At 42.0% G+C, this 26,713-nt stretch overlaps 1 protein-coding gene across 10 annotated transcripts in view; it reads right to left on the bottom strand.

Moving 5' to 3' along the window:
• Window positions 1-26,713, bottom strand: part of RBMS3 (RNA binding motif single stranded interacting protein 3) — a gene marked incomplete at both ends in the record, with an annotated part of 720,124 nt that overhangs the window by 417,621 nt on the left and 275,790 nt on the right. For all 10 annotated transcript variants that reach the window (XM_080934840.1, XM_080934835.1, XM_080934844.1 and 7 more), the window contains one exon: window positions 12,484-12,542. In XM_080934840.1, the coding sequence (XP_080790966.1) occupies window positions 12,484-12,542 (59 nt within the window). The remainder of the gene's footprint in view (window positions 1-12,483; window positions 12,543-26,713) is intronic.

The raw sequence follows: 26,713 nt of genomic DNA on the forward strand, positions 1-26,713 counted from the left end.
ATTGTGTGCAAATGTGTGTATGCTTGTGTGTGCGCATACATGTGTGTGCACCTGTAGGCTGGGAGAAGGTACTAGATCTCTTTGTGCTGGAGATGCAGGCAGCCAGCTTACTAGATGGGTGCTGAGATCTAAACCTGCCCCTCCATACGGCAACCTGTGCTTTTAACTGCTGAGCCAACTCTCCGGAGTACAAACGCATTCTTGCTGTCTTAGATCACTTTTCCTCAAAGAAGAAAAACCAAGGAACCTGACAATGACCTACAGGAGGAAATCTTCCCCAGGACTTCCCCAGGGTGTGCCACATGAAAGAAGCCTTGTCGGCAAGAAGTATACAGTCCTTTTTGTTTTTAATCTTTTATTGTTTGTTTTGGAGAGTTATATTTCTTTAAGCTAAAACAAAAATAAAGAAACCTTAAGGCAAATATTGAAATAAATATTTAACTTCTCTCGTAATAAAATTACATTACAAATATTTTCTGCATGTGGTCTTTGTTTAACACCATGACAAACACAATCGAATCTGCATGTATAGGAGACACATTCATTTTAAGTGTGAGTTGTTTATACGTATACCCACATCCCACTTGGAACAGATCTCATTTCTTTAGAAAAGCAATGGGGGAGGAGATGGTTGTGTGGGTGTGTAGCTGGGCGTGAGAATACTTGTCCACAGAAATAAGGATGTAGGAGCAAGCCCCAGGACCACAAATAAAAAAGATAAAACCATGAAGGAAAGAATGAAACATTGGGGGAAACTTTACGTTGATTAGGTTTTGCTCTCACTCAATTTAATCGCCCATGTCCCTATGAAAGAATATGGTATTTCTCATAATTCTTTATACATTAAATGTAAAATTAGGAGTTTTCTGGTCTTTTGTTATTTTATCTCATGGGCTCTTTGAAAAATTTCAGATCACTTTAATTTTAAAAGATTTATTTTCACTGTTGTATATACATGTACGTGTGTGTGTGTGTGTGTGTGTGTGTGTGTGTGTGTGTGTGTGCATACATGAATATCATGTGTGAGCAGATGCCAGCTCATAGAGGCCAAAAGATGGTGTTCAGTCCCCTGGAGGTGGAGTTACAGGCAATTGTGACTTGCCAGATATAAGTCCCGGCGTCTCAGCTTGGGTCATTTATATGTACCCACTCATGACCACTGAGCTGTTTTTATAGCCCACAAATCACACTATATCCACACTATTTGAGGGGCCTCTGTATTTTACCTCATCAGTTAACTTTCAATTTTTTTCCTTTGACTTTAGTCAGAAGTAACTCCCAGTTACATACTTTCCCAGGGGTCTTTTGCATCTCACCAAATTTTGCCATTTGACCTCACTCTTGACATCCTAACTCTGGATGCTTTTTCACATCACCTTCACCCAAAGGCTCACCACCATCTTCTCCACCTGCAGTGCCCCTGAAATCTTTTGTTCTGTCTCTTCATTTTTCCTGTACAGGGCAACTTCCGACAATGTCAACATCTGTGATTGGCAGCTTTATTGTTCATTAGAGACCAGCATTTCACTAAAGACACCACAGAGAAGCTTCTTCAGCAGCTTCGGGGACTCCACTGCCTTCCCTATCTGGGCTGACATCAGCAGAAATAGGTAGCAGATCTACCTGGATGTGTACCAACTAAAACAGACAGGGTTTGGGAGTGGAGGGGCGTGGCTCACTGGGTAAGATGACTTGCTGTTCAAGCATGACAACCTGCATTTTTAAACTCCCAGCACCCACATAAAATGCTGGGAGTGGCTTGCGCTTGTAACCCCAGCACTACTGAGGCAGAGGCGCACTGGGGTTTGCTGGCTGCCAGCCTAAGTCCAAGCTCAGTCAGATGTGCTGCCAAAAGAAACAGAAGAAGGCAGAGACTAAGAGCAGGATATACCGTATCCCTCCTGAGCCTCTGTGCATGCACAGAGATGTGTTTACCCTCCCCACCCCATATCCATGTACACATAAACAACACACATCCACATCCACCATGGTCACACAAACAGGGAATAAATAGACAAATAATACAATAAAACGGGCTGCTTCTCTTCCTTAACAGACTTAGAAGTTGGCTGCAAGCTGCGTGGTTCTTTCCTTTTGCGGCAGAGGGGAAAGCACACACGAAGTTGTTAATGGTTCTGTGAACACGGTCCACAAATATTTTATCAACAATATTTTGTGGGTAAAGAAGTGGTCCAGCCAGCTAATAGCTACTTGTCAAATGATGACAGGGGACATAGGCATGCCTTAAAGTTGGTTTATGATTCTACAGCTTTCATATTCCTGTGTTTTGCTAAGGGGATGAGAATAAACGCCCTCATTTATACTCGAGAGTTTTCAGGTCTAAACAAAATGGAAGGGAAGTAACTGGTTCAATGGCAATGAGATTAAACAATAAGTTAATGTGTGCAAGGCAAGCCTCAAACTGTGTGACCCTGGAGCCCATCCGAAATGCTCTCTGCTTCAACAGAGACAGACACAGCCGAAAAGCGAGCATCTGAAGGATTTTCCCCCTTTGTTGTTGTACCTTTGAACTTGTAAAACAACACTCCAGAGTGACCAAGATTACAGAGTGTGAGCAAAGACATATTTTCTTTCCAGGACCTTTCCAACTCAATCAGGATGAATTCCACTGCCTGTCACTGAGAGGGAATGCGCTTTTCCCCACAAACATCAAGCTTATAGGCCAGGCTGCTCTATAGCCAACTGCAAATGCAAGAAGCATCCTTACGGTGTTTATTTTTTGAACTATTAGCAAAGCCTGAGACCACATGGTTCTACACTTAGCACAAGCTCGGAACTGTATCACGCTACTTATGTGTGGCACAATTCCTACAAGCAGAACCCCAAGATCAAACCCACAGAGGGGTTCACTTGACCTATGCACCTACCACTTACCACATGACTCCAAACAGTTTCTACTTCTAACTTGTCACATAAATAGGCTCATTGGACGGTTAAGAAAAAAAATGATAGTCATAAATATTAAATAACTTATGCAAGAAATATTAATACTATTATCTTTATAGTTCCTTGGTGTAGGTATCAGTAGAAAAGTCTTAGGAGTGCATCTGTTTATTTTTATTTTTCCCCTATGCCTGGGGAGGGAACCCAGCCTTTTGTTTGCATGATTAAAGCACCCGGCCATGGACTATGGTTCCATTTTATATCTGAAAATACCCTTTTTTTTATTTGAAAGTTTTCTTATTAACAAGGTACTAAATATTAAGTATTTTTAAAATTATATTTGTTTCCTTATTTAATTGTATGTACACATCTCTGTGTATACATATGCACTACATGTGTGCAGGATGCCATGGAAACCAGAAAAGGGTATTTGAAGTTACCAGCAGTTATTATGAGCCTCTATGTAGATGCTAGGAGCTGAACCTGGGTCCTCAGCAAGAGCAGTGAGCACCCACAGCCACTGAAACATTGCGCCAGCCCCAGCGTTGGCATCTTAGTAAACTTTTACATTTGCACCATATCTGTGTACCATACACCATCAGAATTTACAAAGTACTTTCCATGAAGATTCATATCTAAGATCTCTCATATTTTTATAAAATTGCAGATGAACAAAAATGGATACTCAAACCAGAAAAAGGGACAAACTCCAAGTCATAAAATCAATCTTCTGGTTTATAAGTGACTTCTTTCCAAGATTAGTTCAGTGAAACACATGTTTCACTATGTCTGTGGCATCTTGGTTCTTTTCATAGGACTTAAGGTCTCTTCTGAAGTAACATCAGAGGCTTCCACATGAGAAGTAAAGCCCTAGAATTGTCCTGTGGACTCAAGAGCCTAGGGATGTCTCACACAGGGCTGGAGGTGAATACACACTATATTAATAATACAAACTCTGCTCAAAGGTAGATTGATGATAGATAGATAGATAGATAGATAGATAGATAGATAGATAGATAGATACCACCATATAGATCCACACACATATACAGGATAAATTGTTAAACAACAAAAATAATGGGCCAATAAGTCACATCACATTATGATTATGACTAAAGACACCATAACTCTACCAGCTACATTTCAAGCTATTTATATTTCATTGTAACTATTAAAATTTGGCTAATAAATCATATCATCTCTTCACATACAAAAGAACTTGGAAACAGTATTACATGCTCTCATATAAAAATCAATAATTAAAACACCAAGGCTTCGTGTTAAACTTAATGTTTGCAGTTGCTTTTTATCACTTTTGCCTAATGTGTGTAGCCATCAGTAAAACAATGGAGCAAGCATGTGACTCCCAAAAAGCTCGAAAACCCGTCTCATTGTTTATTCTAGAAAGTTCTCAAGTTAACACTGAATAAACAACAACAACAACAATATTAGTGTCCGAGTACTGAAAACAGATAATCCACAAGGATGACTTTGGGCAGAGGTATAGCCTTTGACTATCTGGTTGAGGAACATTTCCAAAGCCACCTTTGAGATTTCACAGAGGTGTGCCCATCCCATGGTCCATCAGAGAGGTGTGCCCATCACATGGTCCATCATAGGGGTGTGCCCATCCCATGGACCATCAGAGAGGTGTGCCCATCCCATGGTCCATCAGAGAGGTGTGCCCATCCCATGGTCCATCATAGGGGTGTGCCCATCCCATGGACCACGGGCTGCATGCCCCATGGATATCTATGAATGTGACCCAGCATAAAACTATAATAAACCTATAAACCTACTTAAAATACTTTAAGTTTGTTTGTTCACTGTGTTTGTTTGTTTGGTTGGATGGTTTTGGTACATCATTTGCATGATTTCTGAGTAGGAACTTTGGAAATGACAAAATGGTCTCAAGATGCTAAAGGGTTGGGTGTGTCTGTGGTAAACAAAAGTCACAGAACAGCGGATGGCCTGGCAGAGGGTATCATGGACTTATCTTTTGGAAATAAGAATGGGAGTTGATATTAATCGCCACTAAAGCACATGCACACATGCATGCTACCTGTCAGAAGATGTCAGATTAATGTCAGAATAGATGAAGGAGACCCAAGAGGAGCCCCAAGGAAATATCACACATCTGCTGTCACACAGGGAAAGACATTTGTCCAAAGTAAAACTGTTTGTATTTATTTTTGCAATCTAATCCCATTATTGGAAAACTGAATAGATGTGGTTTGTTTGTTGGTTCATTTTTAGACCATTTTCTCTCATGAGCATCTTTCTCAATAAACTGTAAGCCCAGCTGGTTGGAGGTACCTAGTTCTCAGACTCATAAATTTTACTTATTTGTTTGTTTGTTTGTTTATTGTGTGGGGGTTGATTTCAGAAAGTGAAAGGCACTTGAGAAAAGCTCTCTACAGCCACAGTGAGCTGCCAGCTGCCCTCCCCTGCTTGAGCTGTCTCTGTGTGAGGGAACTCAGGGTAGCCACGCTACCTGGCCAAATTAAACAGCCCCACATGCATGAAGGAACACCCCTGCCATGTGTGTGCCGTATTACCGGGGCCGTGCAGATGCATAGGCAACTTCACACTGTGCATGTGTGTGTAGCTATTTAGCATGGCAGACTAAGCCACTTCCTCCCTTCAGGCTCAGGGGACTTTTTCACGAGATTCTGCCCTTCCTGCCTGGCCTACATCAATAAGTCCCCTGCCTCAAGATGAAGGAAGGAACAACATGAAGAATAGATAAACAAGGGCTACCTCTAGCCCCCATATGCATAAGGCGAACAAATATTCATCCAGATACACCCCACATACTATACACATAAACATGCATACAGGTAAGCATATAAACATGACCAGGAACTTTTTATGGAGCCAGTCCTATAGCGAAGCCACATTCGTCTCTCTAGAACAGTCTAGGCGGCTCTCTGTTCTCACTTCAGTAGTGTGTCAGGTGGGAATATCCTTAGCAGAGGACAAGTTCCCTGATGTCATCTGTAAGGCATTCATGACATCTCTCGCGGATTATTTCACAACTTTTGAATACCGTCTTCGACTTCAGTTTCTTTTTGAAATAAAATTCTGTGTGTGGGTATGTAGCCTGTATGTGCATGTTTTTGCTATGTGCATGCAGTGACCCTGAAAGCCAGAAGAGGATACTGGATCCCCTGAAGCTGGGGCTACATACAGGTGATGTTTATCAAACTTTGGTCCTCTGCAAGAACAGCCAGGGATCTTGAATACTTGGCCATTGCTTCAGACCCTCAACTTTGCTTCTTGAGAAGCCAGTAGAATGTCAAAGTAGCCAAAGCTTCTACAAATACAGCCCAGTCAGGCTGTGGCAATGAAGGATTTTCTACTCCGAGTGGCAAGCTGAGCTCTGAGCACTGTTGCGCATAAGGCAGTGAGGTCTGCAGACTTTGTTGGAAGATCCATGACTCATTCCCAAGCCTCTAAACACCATGTCTGCTGGAGCAATGGGATGGAGTGAGGGGTGGGAGGAAGCACAGCTACCCTTTGAAAGCAAGGAGAGGCACAGGCTGCGCAGCTCAATTAAGACTCAGACCCTGCGCTGAACAGGTTCTTTCAACCGAGTTTTCCCTGAAAGCTTTTGAATTAGCGAAGTCTACTGGGCCCAGGAGAAAAATGCACAGAAAAAAAAAAACAAATATAAAAAAATAAAAAGAAAAGAAATTAAAAAACCAAATTCAGAGCAGGCCTGATCTTCAGAACATGAGTAATACCTCTTGGCCCTGGTTTATGATTATCTGAATGAACCGTGGTCTGTTTGTGATTACAGCGCATCTGGGCCGTGGCTTGCTTTGTTTGAGTTTCTGGTCATTTGGGGCCAGTGGTGACTGTTTTTATTTTGCTGTATTATGCATGGAGGAGACTCTTTCAGACACCCACACAAGAATCAGCCCCAAATCAGGAAGTGCTGAAAGAGTTCTGATGGCCCTTCCGGAACCAGTCTTAGCCTGGCTACATCTGTCCCATCCGGGGTGCAGGTAGGAATCTAGAAAGAATAAAAAGACCTGTCTTCTAGAGATTAAGGCAGAATCAGAACCTGGGGGTTGATATGTGAAGGCCAGCGGATGTCTTTCGTCTTCATCTTGAAGGAGATTAACATGCACTTTCTCATGCCTTTCAAAACTTGAAGACATTCAGCCTGTGTTAGCCTTTTCTGGAAAACTGACATCTTTTAAACACCCCCCCAACAAATAAATCTTGTCTTCTGACAGGTCTGTTTTGATTGCCTAGCCTCCGGCTAGAGGGGAGGTTGTAGTGTGAAGATTAAATCCAATTTGTGTCCTTTAATGAACAGCCCCCATGATTTTCATAATTTACAAACAAAATGCAGACACCTCACAGACTTTTCACCTCTTTCCTAAGAAAGTGGCATGGAAGACTTAACTTCTGCTTACTGTTTAAGACAATTGACTGTAAATTGTGTTCTGCAAACTCAATTACGCCTGAGATTAGTTGACAATAAAAATCATGATGGTCATGAGTTTCTGAGGTTTTATTGAGCAACCAAAATATAAACAAAATTCAAACTAGCTCTGGGCCTAGTGGTTAAGAAAGTGGGGTCCATTCTCCCCACCATCATGAAAATCCACAAACCTATTTAACACCAGTTCCAGAAGATCTGAGGCCCTTTTCTGGCATTTTTGGGCACTTCGTGCACAGGGTGAACAGACATGTTGCCCAAACACTCACACACATATATAAAGGAAAAGGAAAAAAAAAACCCCACTATTGAAATCAGCTAGATTGTTCTGGGCTCTGCATTTATTATTTCTTGAAAAAATACCACAAAATAGAGTCAAAGAAACATTAAAAAAATCGCTGTGGTCCTGCACTAACACAATTTCCCTTCTAATGCTACCCTAAGTGTAAGGACCTGAGTTCCAATCCTCAGAACAAACAAGTAGGAGTGGTGACCCATCTGTAATTTCGGCACCAGGAACAAAGAGACAACAGATTCCCCAGAGAAAGCCAACTATGGAGTTGTGTGTGTTTAATTGAGAGACCTCACCTCAATGAATAAAGTGAAGTTCAATAAAGGCAGATCCCTGACTTCAGCTTTGGGCCTCTGTAAACAAGCACACACAGGTTCACACACACTTCCATATACATGTGTTTGCATACATGTAAGCATGCATATACACACAACACATACACATACATTGCAAAAAACAAACCAAACTAAAATATTGCTGCCTCCTGGGCAGCAGAAATGGTCAGTGAGTAAAGTGATTGTCATGCAAACCAGTGGTTCTGAGTTCTGGTCCCCAGAACCCGTGTACATGTTAGCATGGATCAGGGCTCTCAAGAGCTGCAGGCAGAAGTGTACCTAGGGCTTGCTGGCCAGGCAGTCTAGCTGAACCAGTGAGCTATAGATTTGGTGAGAGTCCTGTATTAAAAACATGATAGAGGGCAACAAAAGCAGATATCTGACCTTGCACATGTATGTTTGTATATGTATATAGCACATGCACACACATATATGTCCACAGCACTGATGCAAATAAAATATGTTGCTACAGGTTTATGTGAAGCATTTATTGTGTGTGTTCAACTGAGGGCACATATATATTGCTAACATTCCTCTGGTCCTTGCGGCTGCCTAACTTGTTCTGTGGACAATATTTCTCTTATAGCTCTCTTAAGTTTGAGCTCTTAATATGTAATCTCATTCATGTTTACGTGATATGTGTGTGTTTGTCTCTGTGTGTTCTTATGTGTGCAAGTACCATTGCATGAAGTACTGTTGGGCTTTTTCTGCAGGTACTGTCTGTTTGTATCATCACAGTGCACATGCGTGAGCCCTTCCTGTCACCATTAGCTCTTCGAACACAGGACTCAGCATGGCTGAGTGGCTGAGCCTAAGCAACACAGCTGGCCACCTGAATGGTAATACTCCACTGTGGTCGTGGCCACAGCTCCCAAGTGCTGATTCCTCTCTGTGCATAATACACTCATTTCAATATTTTATATTGATTTACCTCTGTACTGTAAATATTTTTCAGGGTTTTGACACCGCAGTCCTTATAATTCCCATTTTACTAGCAATATGACAGTTTCATATGCCTCAGAAGCCAGCCATTTTAGATTACCTGTATTTCTCTGCCTACAGAGAAAGAATAGTTAGCCTTGTGCAGCATATATGGTCACAGTTTTGAAGTCAGGTTTGGATACAATATTTGAGAAAATCTTTGGCATGTCATAATAATATCAGAATTATGCCCTTCACTGAGTTTTACCACAAGGACTCGTGAAAGGCTTTGCTAACTGAAGACATTATTAAGAGGGATGGATGGGCACATTATCACATTAACCAATATGGCTGGTATACACAATACATCTGCTCCTTAAGTGCACATAAACTATCACTGGAAATTGCTGACATCTTCCTGTTCCTCATGGCTACCTAACTTGCTCTGTGTACACTATTTCTCTTATAGTCCTCTTAATCAATATTATTCATTTATTTATTGTTATATGATTATAATAATATGTATTAACATTCATTCTTATTTAAGCGTATGTGTATGTGTACACATTTGTCTCTGTGTGTGAATATGTGTACAGTGTTCATAGAGGACAGAGAGGGAATCAGATCCCCTGGATCTGGAGTTACAGGGTGTGGTATGCAGCCCAGCACTTTGGTAGAAAGATCAAGTGCTCTCAATCACTGGGCTATCTCCCCAGCCCAAAGTTCTCCTTCTTCCCTTCTTCCTTCCTTCCTTTCTTCCTTCCTTCCTTTCTTCCTTCCTTCCTTTCTTCTTTCTTTCTCTTTCTTTCTTTGCTTTTTTCCTTTCTTTCTCTCTTTTTCCCTTTCTTTCTTTCTTTCTTTTTTTGCTTTTTCCTTTCTTTCTCTTTTTCCCTTTCTTTCTTTCTTTCTTTCTCTTTCTTTCTTTGCCTTTTCCTTTCTTTCTCTCTTTTTCCCTTTCTTTCTTTCTTTCTTTCTCTTTCTTTCTTTGCTTTTTTCCTTTCTTTCTCTCTTTTTCCCTTTCTTCCTTCCTTTCTTCTTTCTTTCTTTGCTTTTTTCCTTTCTTTTTCTCTTTTTCCCTTTCTTTCTTTCTTCCTTTCTTTCTTCTGCTTTTCCTTAACACTCATCCTCCCACAGGACCTGTGAGTAAAGTCTTTATATCACCCACATTGAGAGTGTACAACTTAGATTCCTTTATTATCAGATTCTATAAGAACCGCCCCCCACACACACTTCTCTACCATTGGTTAGAAACCTCTACTATTAATCTTGTTATTTCTCCACACAACATTTCAAATGAGGTTCTTTTTCTGGCCTTCCCTTGCTTCCCTTTCGGAGAAAGCCACTGCCCTCCTTCATTCCCCTCGTGACTGGTGACCAAGTCCTCGCACACTGGCCAGCTTATGCTTGGTCCCCTCTCCTCCAGCACTGTCCATGGCCATCATAAGCAATTATCAGCAATTTTCCTCAAATACAACTGTTTGCCCCATTTGTATCTACTGGTAAATAACTTTGAAGACTCTCACAGTCAGCCCCATCCTACGTGGGTGTTAGCAATCACAGTGATACCTTCTTCATGTCTTCCCCTAGAATTATAGATTGATAACATATGGATGGAGGGATATATGGCATATGAGAAATAGATAGGTTAATAAATAGATCGATAGATGATAGAGAGATGATGGAGATAAAGATAGATAGATTGATAGATGATAGATAGATAGATAGATAAACAGACAGACAAACAGATGAACACACATTCTCTACTTTTTAATCAGTAATTCAGTTCTGCTCATTTTTCTTAAGTACACAGAAATCAAAGTAGTATGGCAGACAAAGTACTAATAAGAGGCCCATGTTATATACAGGATACAATTTTACTTTTATTTTATTTAACAATTTTCTTTCAATTTTACCTGTTTGAGTATTTTACACGTGTGTGTGTGTGTGTGTGTGTGTGTGTGTGTGTGTGCGTGTATACCATTTGTTTCCAATGCTCACAGAAGCCAAAAGAGGGCATCAGATACATTGGAACTGGAGTTATAGATACTATGTTGGTTCTGGGAACTGAATTCAGGCTCTCTACAAGAGCAACAAGTGCTCTCAATCAAGATCCAACAGATACAATTTGTTAAATCTCCAAAAACTCCCTGCCTCTTCCCACTGACTACAGTAACATTCCCTGGTATAATTTTATGTAGTAACTGCAAGGGTATATACAATTACAAGTTGGAAAATCCCCCATAGCATCTGGCTTTTCTGGCTATCCCTTCCTTCCTTTTATAGTTTTCATTCCCAAGAAAGACATGTTCTCCTCCCTACTCCACAGTATTCCGAAGCTCCTTCTGGGATCTACTTGCCACATTCACAGTGAAGCTAGAAGTACGGTGGTCCTCTCACGGGCCTCTGCTAACACTTGTACATACTCTGTTTGGCTCACCCAGAGTGCTTGATTTGCTTCTTCGTGTGTATATGTAAGTGCATGTGAAAGCCAGAGGTGTGTGCCTTGGGAACCTTCCTTGGTTATTTTCCCCCACCTTTACTGATCTATATGAACCCACACCTCACATTAGTCCAGCGTGCTCAAAGGACCCCCCAACTCTGCCTTCCTGATGCTGTGACTGCAGGTGAGCGTCTATGCTTTCCTGTCTTAGGATGCCTTTGTTTACAACTGGTGGATGAACTATTTAGAGACCAAACTTACAAGCTGGTATTCTCTGTCTTGTTCCTGATGCAGTCCTGAGTTGATCAGAGGTGAGCCACACTTTTCTTTGAAAAGCTACTGAGATGAATCTGACTACCATTACCCAGAAGGTCAGGGTACCTTTAGGAGGACATGAATGTCCTTTGCTAACAGTTGCGCATACTCTGGCTCACCCAAGGTGCTTGACTTCAGCATTACAATGAATACTGGATTAAGGGCAAGAAACAATATAAGTGACAAGAATTATTCTAATTTTCCAGTCAAAACCAACTCATGTAGCAGTGACCTTATAGATTATGCAAATAAATTAAAATAACCTTTAAACATTGTGTGAGATTCCAGACATGAAAAAACACAAGCCACAGACATTGTCAAATGATACTGGAATATTTCCAGCAGGAAGAGAAAAAAAAACCTAACTTACTAATACCTTGAAATCTGAGATATTTATAGGCAAAGCATAGATCCAATTGTCCCATCATTAAATTCATTCCTAGTCAACAAAGTTTGCCAGAGCTCTGAAGAACAGAGAATTAAGACATGATTTGCCCAGGACCATTTCCCCCAGTGCACCTCATCTTTATATAGGAAATCAATTTATATCATTGATAATGGCATTCGAAATAGACCAGCCTGAAGTTGTTAGAAGGTAATTTAGTTTTCTGTTGAAGCAATTTGATACTTGTCCTGATTTGTGATTTTCATTCTGTTTGTTAATGAAAAAAAATTAATGAGCAACGTTACCAGAAATACAACCCATCAAAGAAATGACATGTGGGCCTGCCACACACTGCGCACCACGGTCCCTGTGCCACTGGAGGCGCCATCAGCTGAAGGGTAGAGATGAGAGCTCATGGCGGGAGGAGTTCACACCTACCTTTGCACTGATTCGTATTCTTGTCAAGAATTGCCTTAGTGGATACGATTTTTCCATACCTGAGAAAGAGAGAGAGGGAGAGAGAGAGAGAGAGAGAGAGAGAGAGAGAGAGAGAGAGAGAGAGAGAGAGAGAGAGAGAGAGAGAGAGAGAGAACACAAAGCTCTATGTTATTGAAACCCAGTAAAGACACTCACACGACCTTCATGAACATTAAGTGGGGCACACACTACTTAGCAGAGGTGCATCTGGGAGGGTGAGCCCCATTCTCACACCAGGGTAGCCTTGTATCAGCTGTTCTTGATTAGCTTGGACTCCACTTCTGTGGGTGAGAGTTGGGCTGGGCCTACAGGCATATCCGCATCAGGTTTGCTCAGGTATCCATGGAAGGAAGCAACGTGCAAAGCCAACTGTGGACCTCCAGATTATGGCATGACGCTAGGCTGGGGCTTGTGAGAAATTCCCACTTAGACCTCTGCTGTCACCTTGGACATATTAGCCCAGCTCCTCACAACCACCACACCTTCTTTGGGAAAACTAAGAAGTTACAGGCTGGGGGTTTAGCTCAGTTGGGAGAGTACATTTTGGGCATGAACAATGCTCTGGACTCATGTCTCCAGCAACTCATTAACCAGATAAGTTGTTACACTTGTACAGTCACAGGAGGCAAGAGGTAGGGGCAGGTGGATCAAGAGTTCAAGGTCACAAGGTCATCCTTGGCCACACAGGGAATTCAAGGTTGGCCTGGAATACATGAGACTATTGCTATTATTATCATTGTTGTTGTTGTTGTTGTTGTCTCCCAGAGAATTCTACACCCTCTCTGACCTCAACCAGCACCACGGGCACATGTGGTGCACAGAAATGCATGCAGGCAAAACAGTTGTATACACAGAATAAGGAAACGAACAAATTTAATGAATAAATAACAAATTGGATTTCCAGGAGCAGTGGAGGATTGCTGAGAGCAACACTGTCTTCCTTGAGGGGTTGTTCTGAGGGCTGATGGGTTTGCCTGCAGGGCTGAGGGCAGTATGAGGACCAGCCTCTACACTAGCCATTCCTCACACGCTTCTCTCCTATCACCTCCCTTAGCGGACCAGTCCCTGAAATCTTCAGTTCTCAAAATCTTCCACAAGGAGATGTGGCCAGAAGGGGTGAGTGTGAGGCTCCGAAGAGTCTGTAGGTGGCAGGCACAAAGCTCTGGGTTCAATCCCCAGAGCTGCATAAACTGGAGGTGATGGTACATGTCTGTTATGCCAAGTGTTGGCGGGGATCACAAGTTCAAAGACATCCTTAACTATGTAAGAAATCCGAGGCTATCCTGAGACATCCTTAGCTATGTAAGAAATCCAAGGCTATCCTGAGACATCCTTAGCTATGTAAGAAATCTGAGGCTACCCCGTGCATGCTGGGAATTCATTCCATTCTACCATTGCTATAGACACAAACTTCATTTATTTCTTACCTTTTTCAAAACATTTTTTCATATAATATATTGTGATCACATCCTTTTCCCTCCACTGTATTTCCAGGCTAGCTCAGAACTAGACATATTCTTGCCTCAGTTTCTCTAGTACTAGCTAGGATTGGGTCTGGTCATACTAAGCTCTCACAAGCAGTATCAAAGATACTTAATAATCTATGTGGCCATTAAACTATATGTGTGAACAACTCTCCCATCTCTGCCCCTGCTCCAAGCTCCTACAACCATTAACAGCGATGGTCCACAGCTAAGATGATTTCTACTCTCTCTATATGACACAGGCCACGCCGGATCCTCCCCTGGGCCCTTAAGATAACATACATCTTTAGAACCCATCTTCATGGAAGAAGTTGCATGCACTCTGAGAAAAGTTGCATGTAATTATGTCTCATTGTGTTATACCAGGAAGTGTCTACAAATTGTACACGAATCTGCCTAAAATAAACTGCCCATGTCAGACTTCAGAAGTCTGAACCAACACCAGCTACTGAGCCTGTTTAAACCAGATTTCCTTCCTGCCTTGTTTGGATTATTACTCTACCAACCCTGATAGTTGCAGAAACTCCCACAGAAAATGGCCAATAAAATAGACTATCAAAATATATACGATCATACTTCAATACTATCTTCAGAGGAGAAAGTTCATGTCACATCAGATAACCAGACGGATGCTCACTAGGTTTGGGCTGCTCAGGAAAATGGGTGCTTTAAAAAAAAGTTGGTGTGTCTGTCCTCAAGAGTATTCTGGTATGAGCTGAAAATTGATGAATATGGATCCCGGCCGTGTCTATGTGGTACCACGTGTCAGCATGCTCTTGGGGCTTCCTTTTGTGACTGTGTACCCAGATTCTCTGTAAACCACTATGAACTCAACTATGATGAATGTGCTGTTCAGCCACATCTCCATGGAGATCTATGAGTGGATGGATGAAACAACTACCTTTTTGACTGCATAAGTAGTGGATTCACAGGGACACACTGTGAGACCTGGTGCCCTTTGTTGGTCAGAGCCTTGTCACAATGATGGAACATGTGAAGACGCTGTTAACAGCTATATTTGTCACTGTTGACCTGGATTCATGGTGCCCTGCATGAGATGGACATAAATGAATGCAGTAGCAACCCCTGCCAATTATGTGTGTGTGTGTGTTTGGGAGATGTGCTGAGCTGTCCTCAGAAGACACATATGAACACATTGCTGGCCTGCCTTTCTTCTTCAACTACCTTGGAACCTCAAACTATGTTTGTTCCTGTCAGCCTAGATTCACAGACAGGAGCCTACCATAACTGTCCCCTGAGAGGCTCCACCCAGCAGCTGACCAAAGCAGGTACAGAGACCCATAGAGAAACACTTGACAGAGCTCAGGAGGCCTTGTGGAAGAGTTGGGGGAAGAACTGAAGAACCCAGAGGGGACAGAGACTCTATAAGAAGACCAACGGAGTCAACTAACATGGACCTTTGGGGACTTCCAGAGGCTGATCCATCAACCAAAGAACATACAAGGGCTGGATCTAGCCTCACTCCCCTGCACATTTGAAGTCCATGTGTAGCCGGGTCTTCATGCAGCTCTCCCAACAACTGCAGGGAGGACTCTGTTGCCTGCCTGTGGATCCTGATCTCCTCACTGGGTTGTCTTGCCTGGTCACAATAAGAGAGGATGTACTTAGTCCTGAAAGGACTAAAGCTACCAGACTAGGTTGGTCCCCAGGAGGAACCTCCAGCTTCTCAGAGGTAAAGGAGAGAGGAATGAAAGAGGGGCCATGTGAGAGGGAACTGGGGGGGCTGCAATCAGGATATAATATGAATGAATTATTTAATGGAAAATTGTTTGTGCTGAGAAAGAAGGGAGGGAAAGGGGAAAAGAAGGAGGGCAAAAATGACATTCTGTTGAAAAGTAAGAGTAACACAGTATTCAAGAGATTTAAAGGAGGGAGAGAGGGGAGCAGGGAGGAAGAGAAGAAGGAGGAGGAAAAGAAGAAGAAGAGAAAGAAGAGGAGGAAAAGAAAGAAAAGAAGGGGAGACAGAAAGAGACAGAGTTCAAAATATTTAAACCTAATACACAACAGGTACAGAATCCTCAAGATAAAAATTAAAGAAGTTTTTTTTTAATTCCATCTGATTCTGTCTTTTTAATTGTGCATCTTTATCCTTATTTTACGAATGTTTTGCCTGCATGCACGCCTGTTCTCCATGTGTGTGCATGGTGCAGGTGGGGGTCAGTAGAGGGCATCAGATCCTCTGGAACAGGCAGCTGTGAGCCACTGGATGGGTCCTCTGTAAGAGCAGCCACTGCTCTTAGCCCCTGAGCCATCTCTCCAGCTCTACTTAATTGGTTTCTAAAGCTAGTCCTGAAATATCCTTTTTCCATAAGTTCCTTCAAAGCTGAAATTTAGTGGAGACACAATTAGAGATGAGCACATCTCGCATGGCATCGCGTCCAGCGGCAGCACTCTTAGACCATGCTGCGTGCTGTCCTATTGAGCTGGAACCGTGCAGACACCCGTCTCCCCCAGCCAGTGCTGCATGTGAGAAAGTACAGCATAACTTTCTTGTAAGAAAATCTCGTGGATGCATTCCTGCAGAAAGCAGGGCAAAATAATTAAAGCATTAATTATTTTGTTAAGCAAGTAAAATAAAGGGAATAACTTTATTTTTGAGAAATGATGTAACTGTAAATCCATCTCTCTGACTCTGTCCTTCTCTCTTTTTCACTCTCTGTCTCTGTATGTGTGTCTGTCTGTCTCTGTTTCTCTCTGTGTCTGTATCTCTGTTTCTCTCTGTCCCTCTCTGATTTTCTTGCTCTCTCTAGAAAACAATGCAAACCACATTCACTCTAGACCACCTCCATCTATTCTAGTTACACCCCAAGTTCAGCTTCCAGTACAACAGAAGTCAGAACCAGCAGAACACACACATGCATGTTTACATGCACAGGCACACACACACATGCATGCGCACACACACACTCATCAGAGTTGCTGGAATTCCTTCCCTAGCTTCAGAGATAAGGTACTGCACTAACAATTATGTCAGAAAGTTTGCTTTGAAACAACAGAGATGGTATTTAATGGTTGCTGGTCACAGTTCACACCTGATTGCTCATGATGACAAATGGGTGCTTTCTGCGTAACAGGCATGGTAGTCTCCACGACCCACAGTCAACAACTGTTATAAGAAACAAACTTGAAGCTCGTTGTAATTTCTTCTTTGCTGCCTACATTGAGGATAGAGTAGGAAGCTGTCTGTGCCTGTTGAGCCAACATTCTACCTGTGAGCTAGTCCCTTGGTTCCTATGCTATTTAAAGGCCAAGCCACTTCACACACACACACACACACACACACACACACACACACACACACACGTAGTCAGATTTTAAAAACTATATATTTGTACATGCTTTAAGCTCAAGGCTAAATGTGGACCTTGCCTCTTCTTCTTAAGGTTTAAATAAAGGTCTAAGTCTTTGTAAAGATTTTCTGCAGCTCTGTCACCCATGAGCGGAAGACAAAACCTGACCTTAGAAAATGTGACCGTGTCACTAAATCATGCCTGGAAATGGACAGCCAAGGGGGTCCCGTGAGCTTGCCAGCTCCAGGAGCTCCAGATAAATCCAATTCCCTTTGCCATCCCTTCATTTCCTATAGCAAGACGAGATAAAATACTCTCCACAGCCGGCTGCTGCAGGGGGCTGAAGTGCTTAGCGGAAATAAATAAATTGAGTAAGAAAACTGATATTGTAAGCCTTTCTATGAGGGCTCTCCCCAGCCAGCATGGATAGTCTCTCTACAGCCCTAGCAAGGCATTCTTTGAAACCAGCATGCAGCACTCTGCTTTCTATGTACATGTTTACCAAATACCCAGTGTGGTTGTGAAGTTCCCAGTTCATCCAGGATTTAAACACCACTTTTTTTTTTTTTTTTTTTTTTTTTTTTTTATGTTCAGAGTCCTCTATAAAATGGTAACTAGCAAGGCTGGAGAGATGGCTGTGATGGTTTGTATATTCTTAGCCCAGAGAGTGGCACTATTAGGAGGTGTGAACTTGTTGAAGTAGGTGTGGCCTGGTTGGAGTACATGTGTCACTGTGGTTGTGGGCTTTAAGACCCTTGTTCTAGCTGCCTAAAAGCCAGGCTTCTCCTGTTTGTCTTCGGAACAAGATGTAGAACTCTCAACTCCTCCTGCACCATGCCTGCCTGGATGCTGCCATGCCTTGATGATAATGGACTGAACCTCTGAACCTGTAAACCAGCCCCAATGAAATCCTTATAAGACTTGCCTTGGTCATGGTATCTGTTCACAGCACTAAAACTCTAAGAGAATGATGCGGTAGTGAAGGGTCTTGCCAAGAATCCAACCCCTATTTTCAGCTGCTATGCTGTATAACTCAAACTTTCCTGTCACTTTAGCTCCCCAGGGAGCCTAAAGTTTTTAGGCACCTGTACTCATGTGCACATAACCACACAGGGACACACATATCCGTAATTCAATGTAAAATTTGTATGTTGGTGATTATTTTCTTAAACTCCGTTAGCCTAGCTTCTCAACATACATTTTGCATGTCATTTGTAAAAGGAATATCCAGTCTGCTTCTGGCATTTATTCTTTGTCTTATGTTGCATCTACATCAAACTGTATTTGTTGACATAGTTCATTGTTTCATACACAAGCCTAATTTAAACTCAAGGCTTCTTTCATTTGCCAAAGGTGAAGGGAAAAATAACAGTTATTATGGGTTAGCTCATCATACATTATTAAGACATCAAATTGGTAGGATATTTCTACAGAGAATTTATTTTTGATTCCTTCACCACATCACCCACTGTGTATATTAATTCAAAAAAATTACAGGCAGAGACTAAAGATAGAGTCTCCTTCGTCAATTAACTCCCAGCTAAGCCATTTTTCACATGCCTTCCGTATAAATACCAGACGCAAAGAAGGTATCGCATTCATTTAATGGATGAAACACTATCCACTTAGCAAATGTGATTCCCACCCCACCCCCTGACTTCTTGGATGGCTCATTCATTTTCTCTTTGGCATTTAGGGGCCCTAATGGAATGTGTTTGTAGGTGGAGTGACCCGCTTGGAATGTGATAGGGATCAGTCTATGATAAACTGCCCCAGCCACATTTCATACACACATCTACAAAAAATTATATCTGTGGAGATGGAAATTTGGCTAAGGGCTTTAGAGCACTTGCTGTTCTTCCAGAGAACCTGTACTTGGTTCCAGAAGCCACACGCTGTCTCATTCTGGCCTATATACTCCAGTTGCAGGGGATTCTTATTGCTTCCTTGGGGGTCCTACATGCACATAGTGTGAATAAATTTATGAAAATGTGTGTGCGTGTGTGTAAAATTTGTATTTTGAACAATCAACTATGTTGATCCACAGATGAATGCCCAAGGGCATATGTAATTGTGATGGGTGAAAGTTAAGTATAATCCTTCCTAATGAATCTATTGGCATCTTCATCCCCAGACTCTCAGAAAGAGATCATTAAGATAGGAAAGAAGCCATGTAAGAAGCCTTTGTACAGTATGATCGAGACAGGCAGAGAGAACAGGTATGAGAAGAGGCAGGGAAGCCCACAGCTATCTACAAACTACAGAGATGCCATGCTAGAAACAGGTGTGTACACAGCTTGGCTTCAGCATACAGAACTGAGAATGCATACATGTTTGTCCAGTCATCTAGTGTAGAATTTCACTATAGCTAATAGTGACTATATATAATAAGTATCTCCTACCCTGGGGCTGCTGCTTTGGGGGAAGAGAAGGGACCTGAGAAAGCTTGGTGGACAGTATTCCTCTTTTAAATACTCCCTATCAGAAACATGTAACAGAACATCCAGAAGTAGAAAATGAAGCAAAGTTTTTGCAGATGAAAGTATTTTAAAAGGGATAATATTTTGATAATCAGAAATGCTGTTTATTTTTTAATTTGTTCTTCATATTATACTATATTTATATATATGCATTATTATTTATATAAATTAGCTTTAAATAAAATATTCTATAAACATATAATTATATAATAAATACTGTATATATAAAATATATAAATGTAAATATACTATATTTACTTAAGGTGTATGCATATGTGCTTGTATGAGTGTATATGTGCATGTGTGCATGAGCTTGTGTTTGCTTCTGTGTGTGTGTATGTGTATGTATGTGTGTGCCATGGTTTGCATGCAGAGGTCAGAGGACAATATAAAGGAAACAGTTTTTTCTCTCTACCCTGAGGGACCAAGGGATCAAACTGAAGTCCTTTGGCCTGACAGCAACTTTCCCCACCAAACCATCTCACTAGTTCAGAGATGATGTCATATATTTTAGACAGAAGAGAAACAAATGCAAAACACACTTCCTCTCCAGACAAGCATGCTACTATCAAACCAAGTATTCATTCCACCATGCTAATAGTAGGTATGTGCCAGTAAGGTGCTGTAATTCTGTACTTCAAATTTGTCCTACTCTAAACAACAACAACAAACTGGTCCTCAAAGTCTGTCTAAATGTCATAGAGGACTAGGCAACATTGATGGCTCTGTGGGTGAAGTCCTCTTTCAGTAGGTATGGCATAAAACTGTAGAATTTATATCTCTTATAAGGTCCTTGGGGGGGTCTTATGATGTTGTCCTCTTGAGGACCAATAGTCCAAAGATGAACTGACCCCAGAACACTTCCCAGTTGCAGCCCTCAGAACTCAAGACGAGGGTAGACACCTACAGATAGGAAGGGTGTTCACAGGACATACAACATTAATCTACTCAGTACCAGAACCCTAACATTGCACGCCATACTGACTGTGGTCTGAGTCCCACTATGCACCACTCCTGGGCTTCAGGAAAGACTTACACTGTCTCTACAAAAAGATCAAATGAGCCAGGAAAACTTAATGCAATATGATAGAGAAATAAAGAATCCACAAGCTAGCAGTCTTCCAGAAGGAAGTTCTAGCTAAGCAAGCTTCTGCAGAACCCTGTGGTGGAGCAGGTGACCCTGTGAGTAAGGAGCTAGAGTTCTGTCCAGAAAGATCAAAGCCCACAGGGGCAAAAACATCGCCACCCATAGTTCGTCCAGAAAGCACTTGCTGCTCCGTGTTTTAAACCAAAATCCTGGTCTTTTGTTTCGACAGTAGTCTGAGTTGAAAAACAGAGACCTTTTGCGTGGGTCTGCCTGTTTGCACAGGCACACGTGTGTATGCATGAGTACCTGTACATGAGGTCAAAGGTCATTTCTCATGTACCATCCATCCTTTTGTACGTGACAGGGTCTCTCACTAGTCTGGTGGCCAGTGACCCCTCCCCTCCTCAGAATGCTTGTCTCCTCTGTTTCCCAGCCTTGAGAATGTGAAGTGTGTGCAAGGCCCAGCTATTCCTCTGTGGGCTTGGGGGGTGGGTTCAGGTCCTCATTTTTGCAAGCGAGCACCTTACCATCTGAGTTATCTCTCTCGCCTGAAATGATCCTCTTCCGCTTCTCAGTTATCTCTGGCGGTCATTAATCATTTAGCCGTTGTGTTGGCAGCTCACTACTCTGACATCCCCTCCCGGCTGATTTTAAGGAGAGAGAGGGGGAAAGGCAGGCACTGTCCACACTGCACGCCTCCTTCACCTACAGTAGAGTGGATGGTTAAAAGTTTGGCTGAATTAGGGTGTGGAGCAGAGAGAAACTGGCAAATGGCATTAAGTTTTAACTATTCCAGTTTCCTGCCTCCCTGCCCCTGTTCTTCAATCGGAAGCAGGCATGAACTCGAAACAGCCATTGTCAACCCAAAGTGGATGTTTTCAATTTATTTTTATTCAATTTTTTGTTATTTTTTTAAAGATTTATTTTATTTTTAAGAGTGTGTGTGTGTGTGTGTGTGTGTGTGTGTGTGTGCGCGCGCGCGTGCACTATCAATAGGAGCCAGAAGAGGGCGCTAGATCCCCTGCAGTAATGATGGCTGCAAGAATACTATTAACCTTTAGCCAACTCTCCACTTTTTCAAAAAACAAAGGTTACATTAAGTCCATTTTCATGGAATATAATGCACTATGAGGATATCTCCCTCAGACCTTATTTCACTCCTTTATCTCATCTGATATTTTCAATTTTTAAAAATGGAACAATATCGTGAGATCGCTAATTCTTCCACTTCACAACTCCAAAAAGGTACCTTAGGTTATAAAATTGGGTTGTATAACAGGTGTGTGAGTTTCATTTCTGTGACTGTAATAAACTAACTTGACCAAAAAAAAAAAAAAAAAAAAAAAAAAAAAAAAAAAAAAAGAAAAGAAAGAAATTTGAAGGAGAGAAGGGTTTCAGCTTTCAGTTTTAGGTTACAGTCTACCATTGTATGGAAGTCAAGGCAGTACCTTCAGATAACCAGCTATGTGATGTGAATGGCTTATCATAGCATAGAGAGGGATGAGTTCATGCATGCTCACTTCCTTGCTTGCTCATGCGCAGCTTGTTTTCTCCACTCATATAGTTAAGGACTCTTTGATTAGGGAATGGTATCACCCATGGTGGGCTGGGTCTTCTCACATCAATGTATTTAGTTAAGATAATCCTGCAGAGACCTGCCCACAGGCTAACCTAATAAAGACAACCTCTCACTGAAACTCTCTTCCTAGGTGAGTCTAGATTGTGCCAAGTTGATAATTAAAACCATTAATCACACTGGGGCGGGGGGGGGGGGATCTAGTGCCATAGCTGGTGGTAGGGAGAAACAAATTTCCCTGTAAGAAGTTCTGGGAATCTCAGACATCTGATATTTGTCTTTGGGTTGCTTATGTTGTTGTTTTTTCTTTCCCCTCATTCAAACAAGTGACTCTTTACTATGTCCAATGCTCTTTCATATTTGATCAATGGATATGGAAAGGCAGTAGACTTTATAGAACCATATAAAACAGATTTGCCTCTCTGCCCCTTCTGATCTGAGATAAATTTCTTGACCCCTCAGTCCTGTTTCCTGATCTATACAATATGACTACTGAACTCTACTTTGCACAGGGCTATAAAGATAAAATGAACAGTGGGTGTTAAGACTCTCAGCGTGACGTGCAGCCAGTTGACATGGTTCTCACTCCCTCTCTAAGTCATGCCGTAATGTTTATGCGCTTAGTGTTCAGGATGAAGGCAGCTCAGATATTTATGATTGACATCCGCTGTCAGCAGCATCTCCCAACTCTTTGCCTGTGGAGGTTTCTCACCAACCACACACTCCCAAGCAATGGTACTTCCTTATAAAACTCGGAGCCAATGAGGACTCACTCTTCACTAGCTGGACCTCCTTCTGGCTGCACTTAACATCTTTTCCATCTCTTCTCCATGCTCAGCCACTTCCCAAGTCACATTCCCAGAAGCCTTTGCCTCATAACCTTTACCAGCATGTACCACTCCAGTTTCCTAACCCACACCTACACTCTTCTTTACCTGCCCCTTTTCTGGCCACTGGCCATGAAAGTCATCTTGGTTGGCTGACCAACTGTTGACCCTGACATTCCTTGGTCCCTATTGCCTGACAGCTTCCCCATTATTCATGCCCAGCTGAGTGTGAATGGCGCCAAGGCCTCTCTGTCAGTCTTCTTCTGTGGTATCAATTCCAGCTGTGTTCTTTTAGATTTTGGAGATTTTAAATGCCTCTCAGGAACTCATGGGTCTCTGTGTTAGAATCTCTCTTAATCTGTCCCATTGTTTGCCACCTATGTTTATTCCCATGAATCCATAGTCTAAAAGTTAGATAAATGTCTTTATTTTACAGAGGAGGACAATGAGCCAGAGGGTGGGACCTGAAGTCACTTCCAGAAGACTGATGCAAGTGAAATTGCAAAATCAGAATCCAATCAACACAAGTCTGGCTGTAGAGCCCATGCCAAGACATCGGCACAGACACCTTAATGTCACCTTGCCTTCCTTCTCTGGTCTCCTCTATGTCCCTGCTCCAGTTGCTAAATGTATCTGTGAAGTCTATGCCCTGCCTCCCTGCATAATATATATATATATATATGGCTTTGAAATGTCTATGATTCCCAAGTGTCAAGTATTGCATATCCATTTTCTCAGAACTGAAACACTCCCTCCTAGAAAGAGGGTCTATAAGACTCTGAAAGTAAACAAAACTTACTAGGCTCAGGAAGGTCCTGAAATTCACAAGATTCGAAAGACTACTCCTTACCTCTTTTCTCTGATCTCCCATGCCTAATATCTCTCTATCGGGGCAATGGGATGACACATACTTCCTACCACAACCATCGACATCGTTTTTGGAGCTGCAAATTCACTTAATATTTGTATGGCGAGCACTTTGTCCACTGAGCCATACCCCTAGTCCCAAGTCAGGCAACTATTTTAGAGCACAGGCATCTTTACTACCCTACCCCATCCCACACCCTCTCCTGTTGCCCTGTGCCCACCTCTGCTCACTTTGCACCCACCCTGTGACAGGTTGCATTAGATATTTTATTTCAAATTCTTACACATATGCAGTAAGTTGATCTGATCACTGTTTTGCTTTGAGAAAGGGTCTCCTGTAGCCCACCCCGCTCTTAAACTTGCTATGTAAACTGAGGAGGAGCTTGGATTTTTGATCCTTCGGCCTCTACCTCCCATGGGCTAGAAGTATAGGTGTAGAGTACCACGCCCGGTTTGTGAGAGGCTGGGGAGGAAGCCGGAAGTAAGTGTTTGCTTGGCAAGCACTCTACCCATGAGCAGTGGTCACAGCGCTGAGATTTTTAGAGATGAAAAAGAAAAAGATCTTAAATCTGAAACATTGGGTGCTCATCCAAGTTCACCCCAATGTTTAGTAGAGTTGCTTGTATTGACGATAGATCTCTAGCTGTTTCTCGTTCCTTGATTCCCTTGATCAATACATGCAGTGAACAAGATAAAAGTCTGTCCTACCGCCAGTCAAAAGGCTAAGGAACCATTTATTCTTTAAAGTATAAAAATTCTTCAATAATCATATACCAGAACATACATCTGATTATTAAAATTCACTTCTAAAGAAATAAATTCTTCAAGGAAGCTTAGAGCTTCCATGCAGTTCTCAGCACCCTGTACCTGTTATACAAACTGAATGTACAAGGTTACCACAGTCTCGAGGAGAGCTGGTACAACAACTTGAGAGAGGTATCATCAGCTCTTGAATTGCATAAATGGAGTTATCTGTAGGTCAAGCATTGTTTAATATAAAACACCACCCACTTACCAGGCACCCAGCACATGGGATCATTTCCCTGGCTTGGGGAACATTGTTGTAGAATGCAACTTTTGTTATTACTTACTTTTTCTCTCAAAATGAGGTCCTTACAAATGTAGTCACCTATCTAGTTACTTAAAAGGCAAAGATGGTGGGTGATGTCTGTCAATATTAGTGTCCTCTTAAAAGGACAGGAAGCTTTGCCAATCAGCACTTGAGGATTCCCAGAAGAAGCTTCTATGGATCACAGAGAAAGACCTCACCAGACACAGAATCTGCCAGTGTCTTTATTTCAACTGCCCAGCCTACATAACTGTTTAAAAGCCATTCTATTGGTAGCATTTGTCTCCAGTCACTGAAACGGGCCTTGATGACCTATGTTGCTATATTTGCTAACATGCATGATATGTCCTCAAACATGCTTTGTTAAGAGAATAGTAGCTCCCAAGCCTGAAATGAATCCTCCTGCATCGTCCTTCCTCCAAGACAGCTGCTACCATGGACTCTTTCTTCCTCCTTGTAAGTCAACTGACATCCCTCTACATTTCTATCTTCTGTCCAAATCCAATGGGACACTGGACACATCTCTGGTTAAGATGACACTGGGTCATATGTTGTTGTTTTAATAGGAAAGTGCAATGTTTTATCATTAGTTTATTCACTGTGTTGGGTCACTGAGTAAATAAATACAGTGTAGCAGTTCCCTCATTCCTGACAATGGGATGAGAAGGCAAAGAGAGTAAACTACATACAAACACTGATTTCCTGTTTTGCAAAGCAGCCAAATGTCCATCTTAGCAATAGGAATGAATATACTGCTTCCTCATAGCTGACACTTGGCACATTTACCTCTCCTCATCCAGGGACAGAGCGAGGCCTAGCACCACACAAGGGCCACACTCAGAAAGAGCGGTTTTATCAGTGTATTTTTCCAATTGAGTTTTAACTTTGAACTTTATTTATATGTGTCTACGTCTGGGGTTGTGCCTGTCAGTGAAGATGTCCACGGAAGCCAGAAGAAGCTGTCTGATCTCCTGGAACTGGTGGTTCAAATAGCTGTGATCAACCTGACCTGTGTTATAGGAAGAGGACATGGGTCATCTGCCTCAGCAGCAGAGCACTGAGCCATCTCTTTAGCCCTCTGAGATAGGGTGGAAGGCGGGGGAGGGGGCGGGGAGGAGGAAGATAAATATGCCAAAGACAAATTTATCAATCAGATGGTGGCTGCTTTGAGCTGTTTAGTGGATACGAGTTGTACTGTAGAAGTGAGCGTCCAGTACAAAACCCAACAAATTTCAAAGGAGATTTGTCTGTGAGAGCAGGATCCCCAGATGTCTACTGCATCTTTATAAACTTCGTGGCATTAAGAACATAACTCTGTGATTAATTTATACAATGACACAATAGCTTTGTTGAGAAAATTCAGAACCCTACAAAGGACAAACTAGAGAGCAGCCCACGACCAGGAAAGAGGTGGTGTCATGGAGATCATTTCGATTTTTCTTAAAGGAAATAAATATAAGAATCAAAAAAGCATGAAATCAAGACCAGTT

Source organism: Micromys minutus (assembly GCF_963924665.1).
Source record: "Micromys minutus genome assembly, chromosome: 21".
Classification (NCBI taxonomy): domain Eukaryota; kingdom Metazoa; phylum Chordata; class Mammalia; order Rodentia; family Muridae; genus Micromys; species Micromys minutus.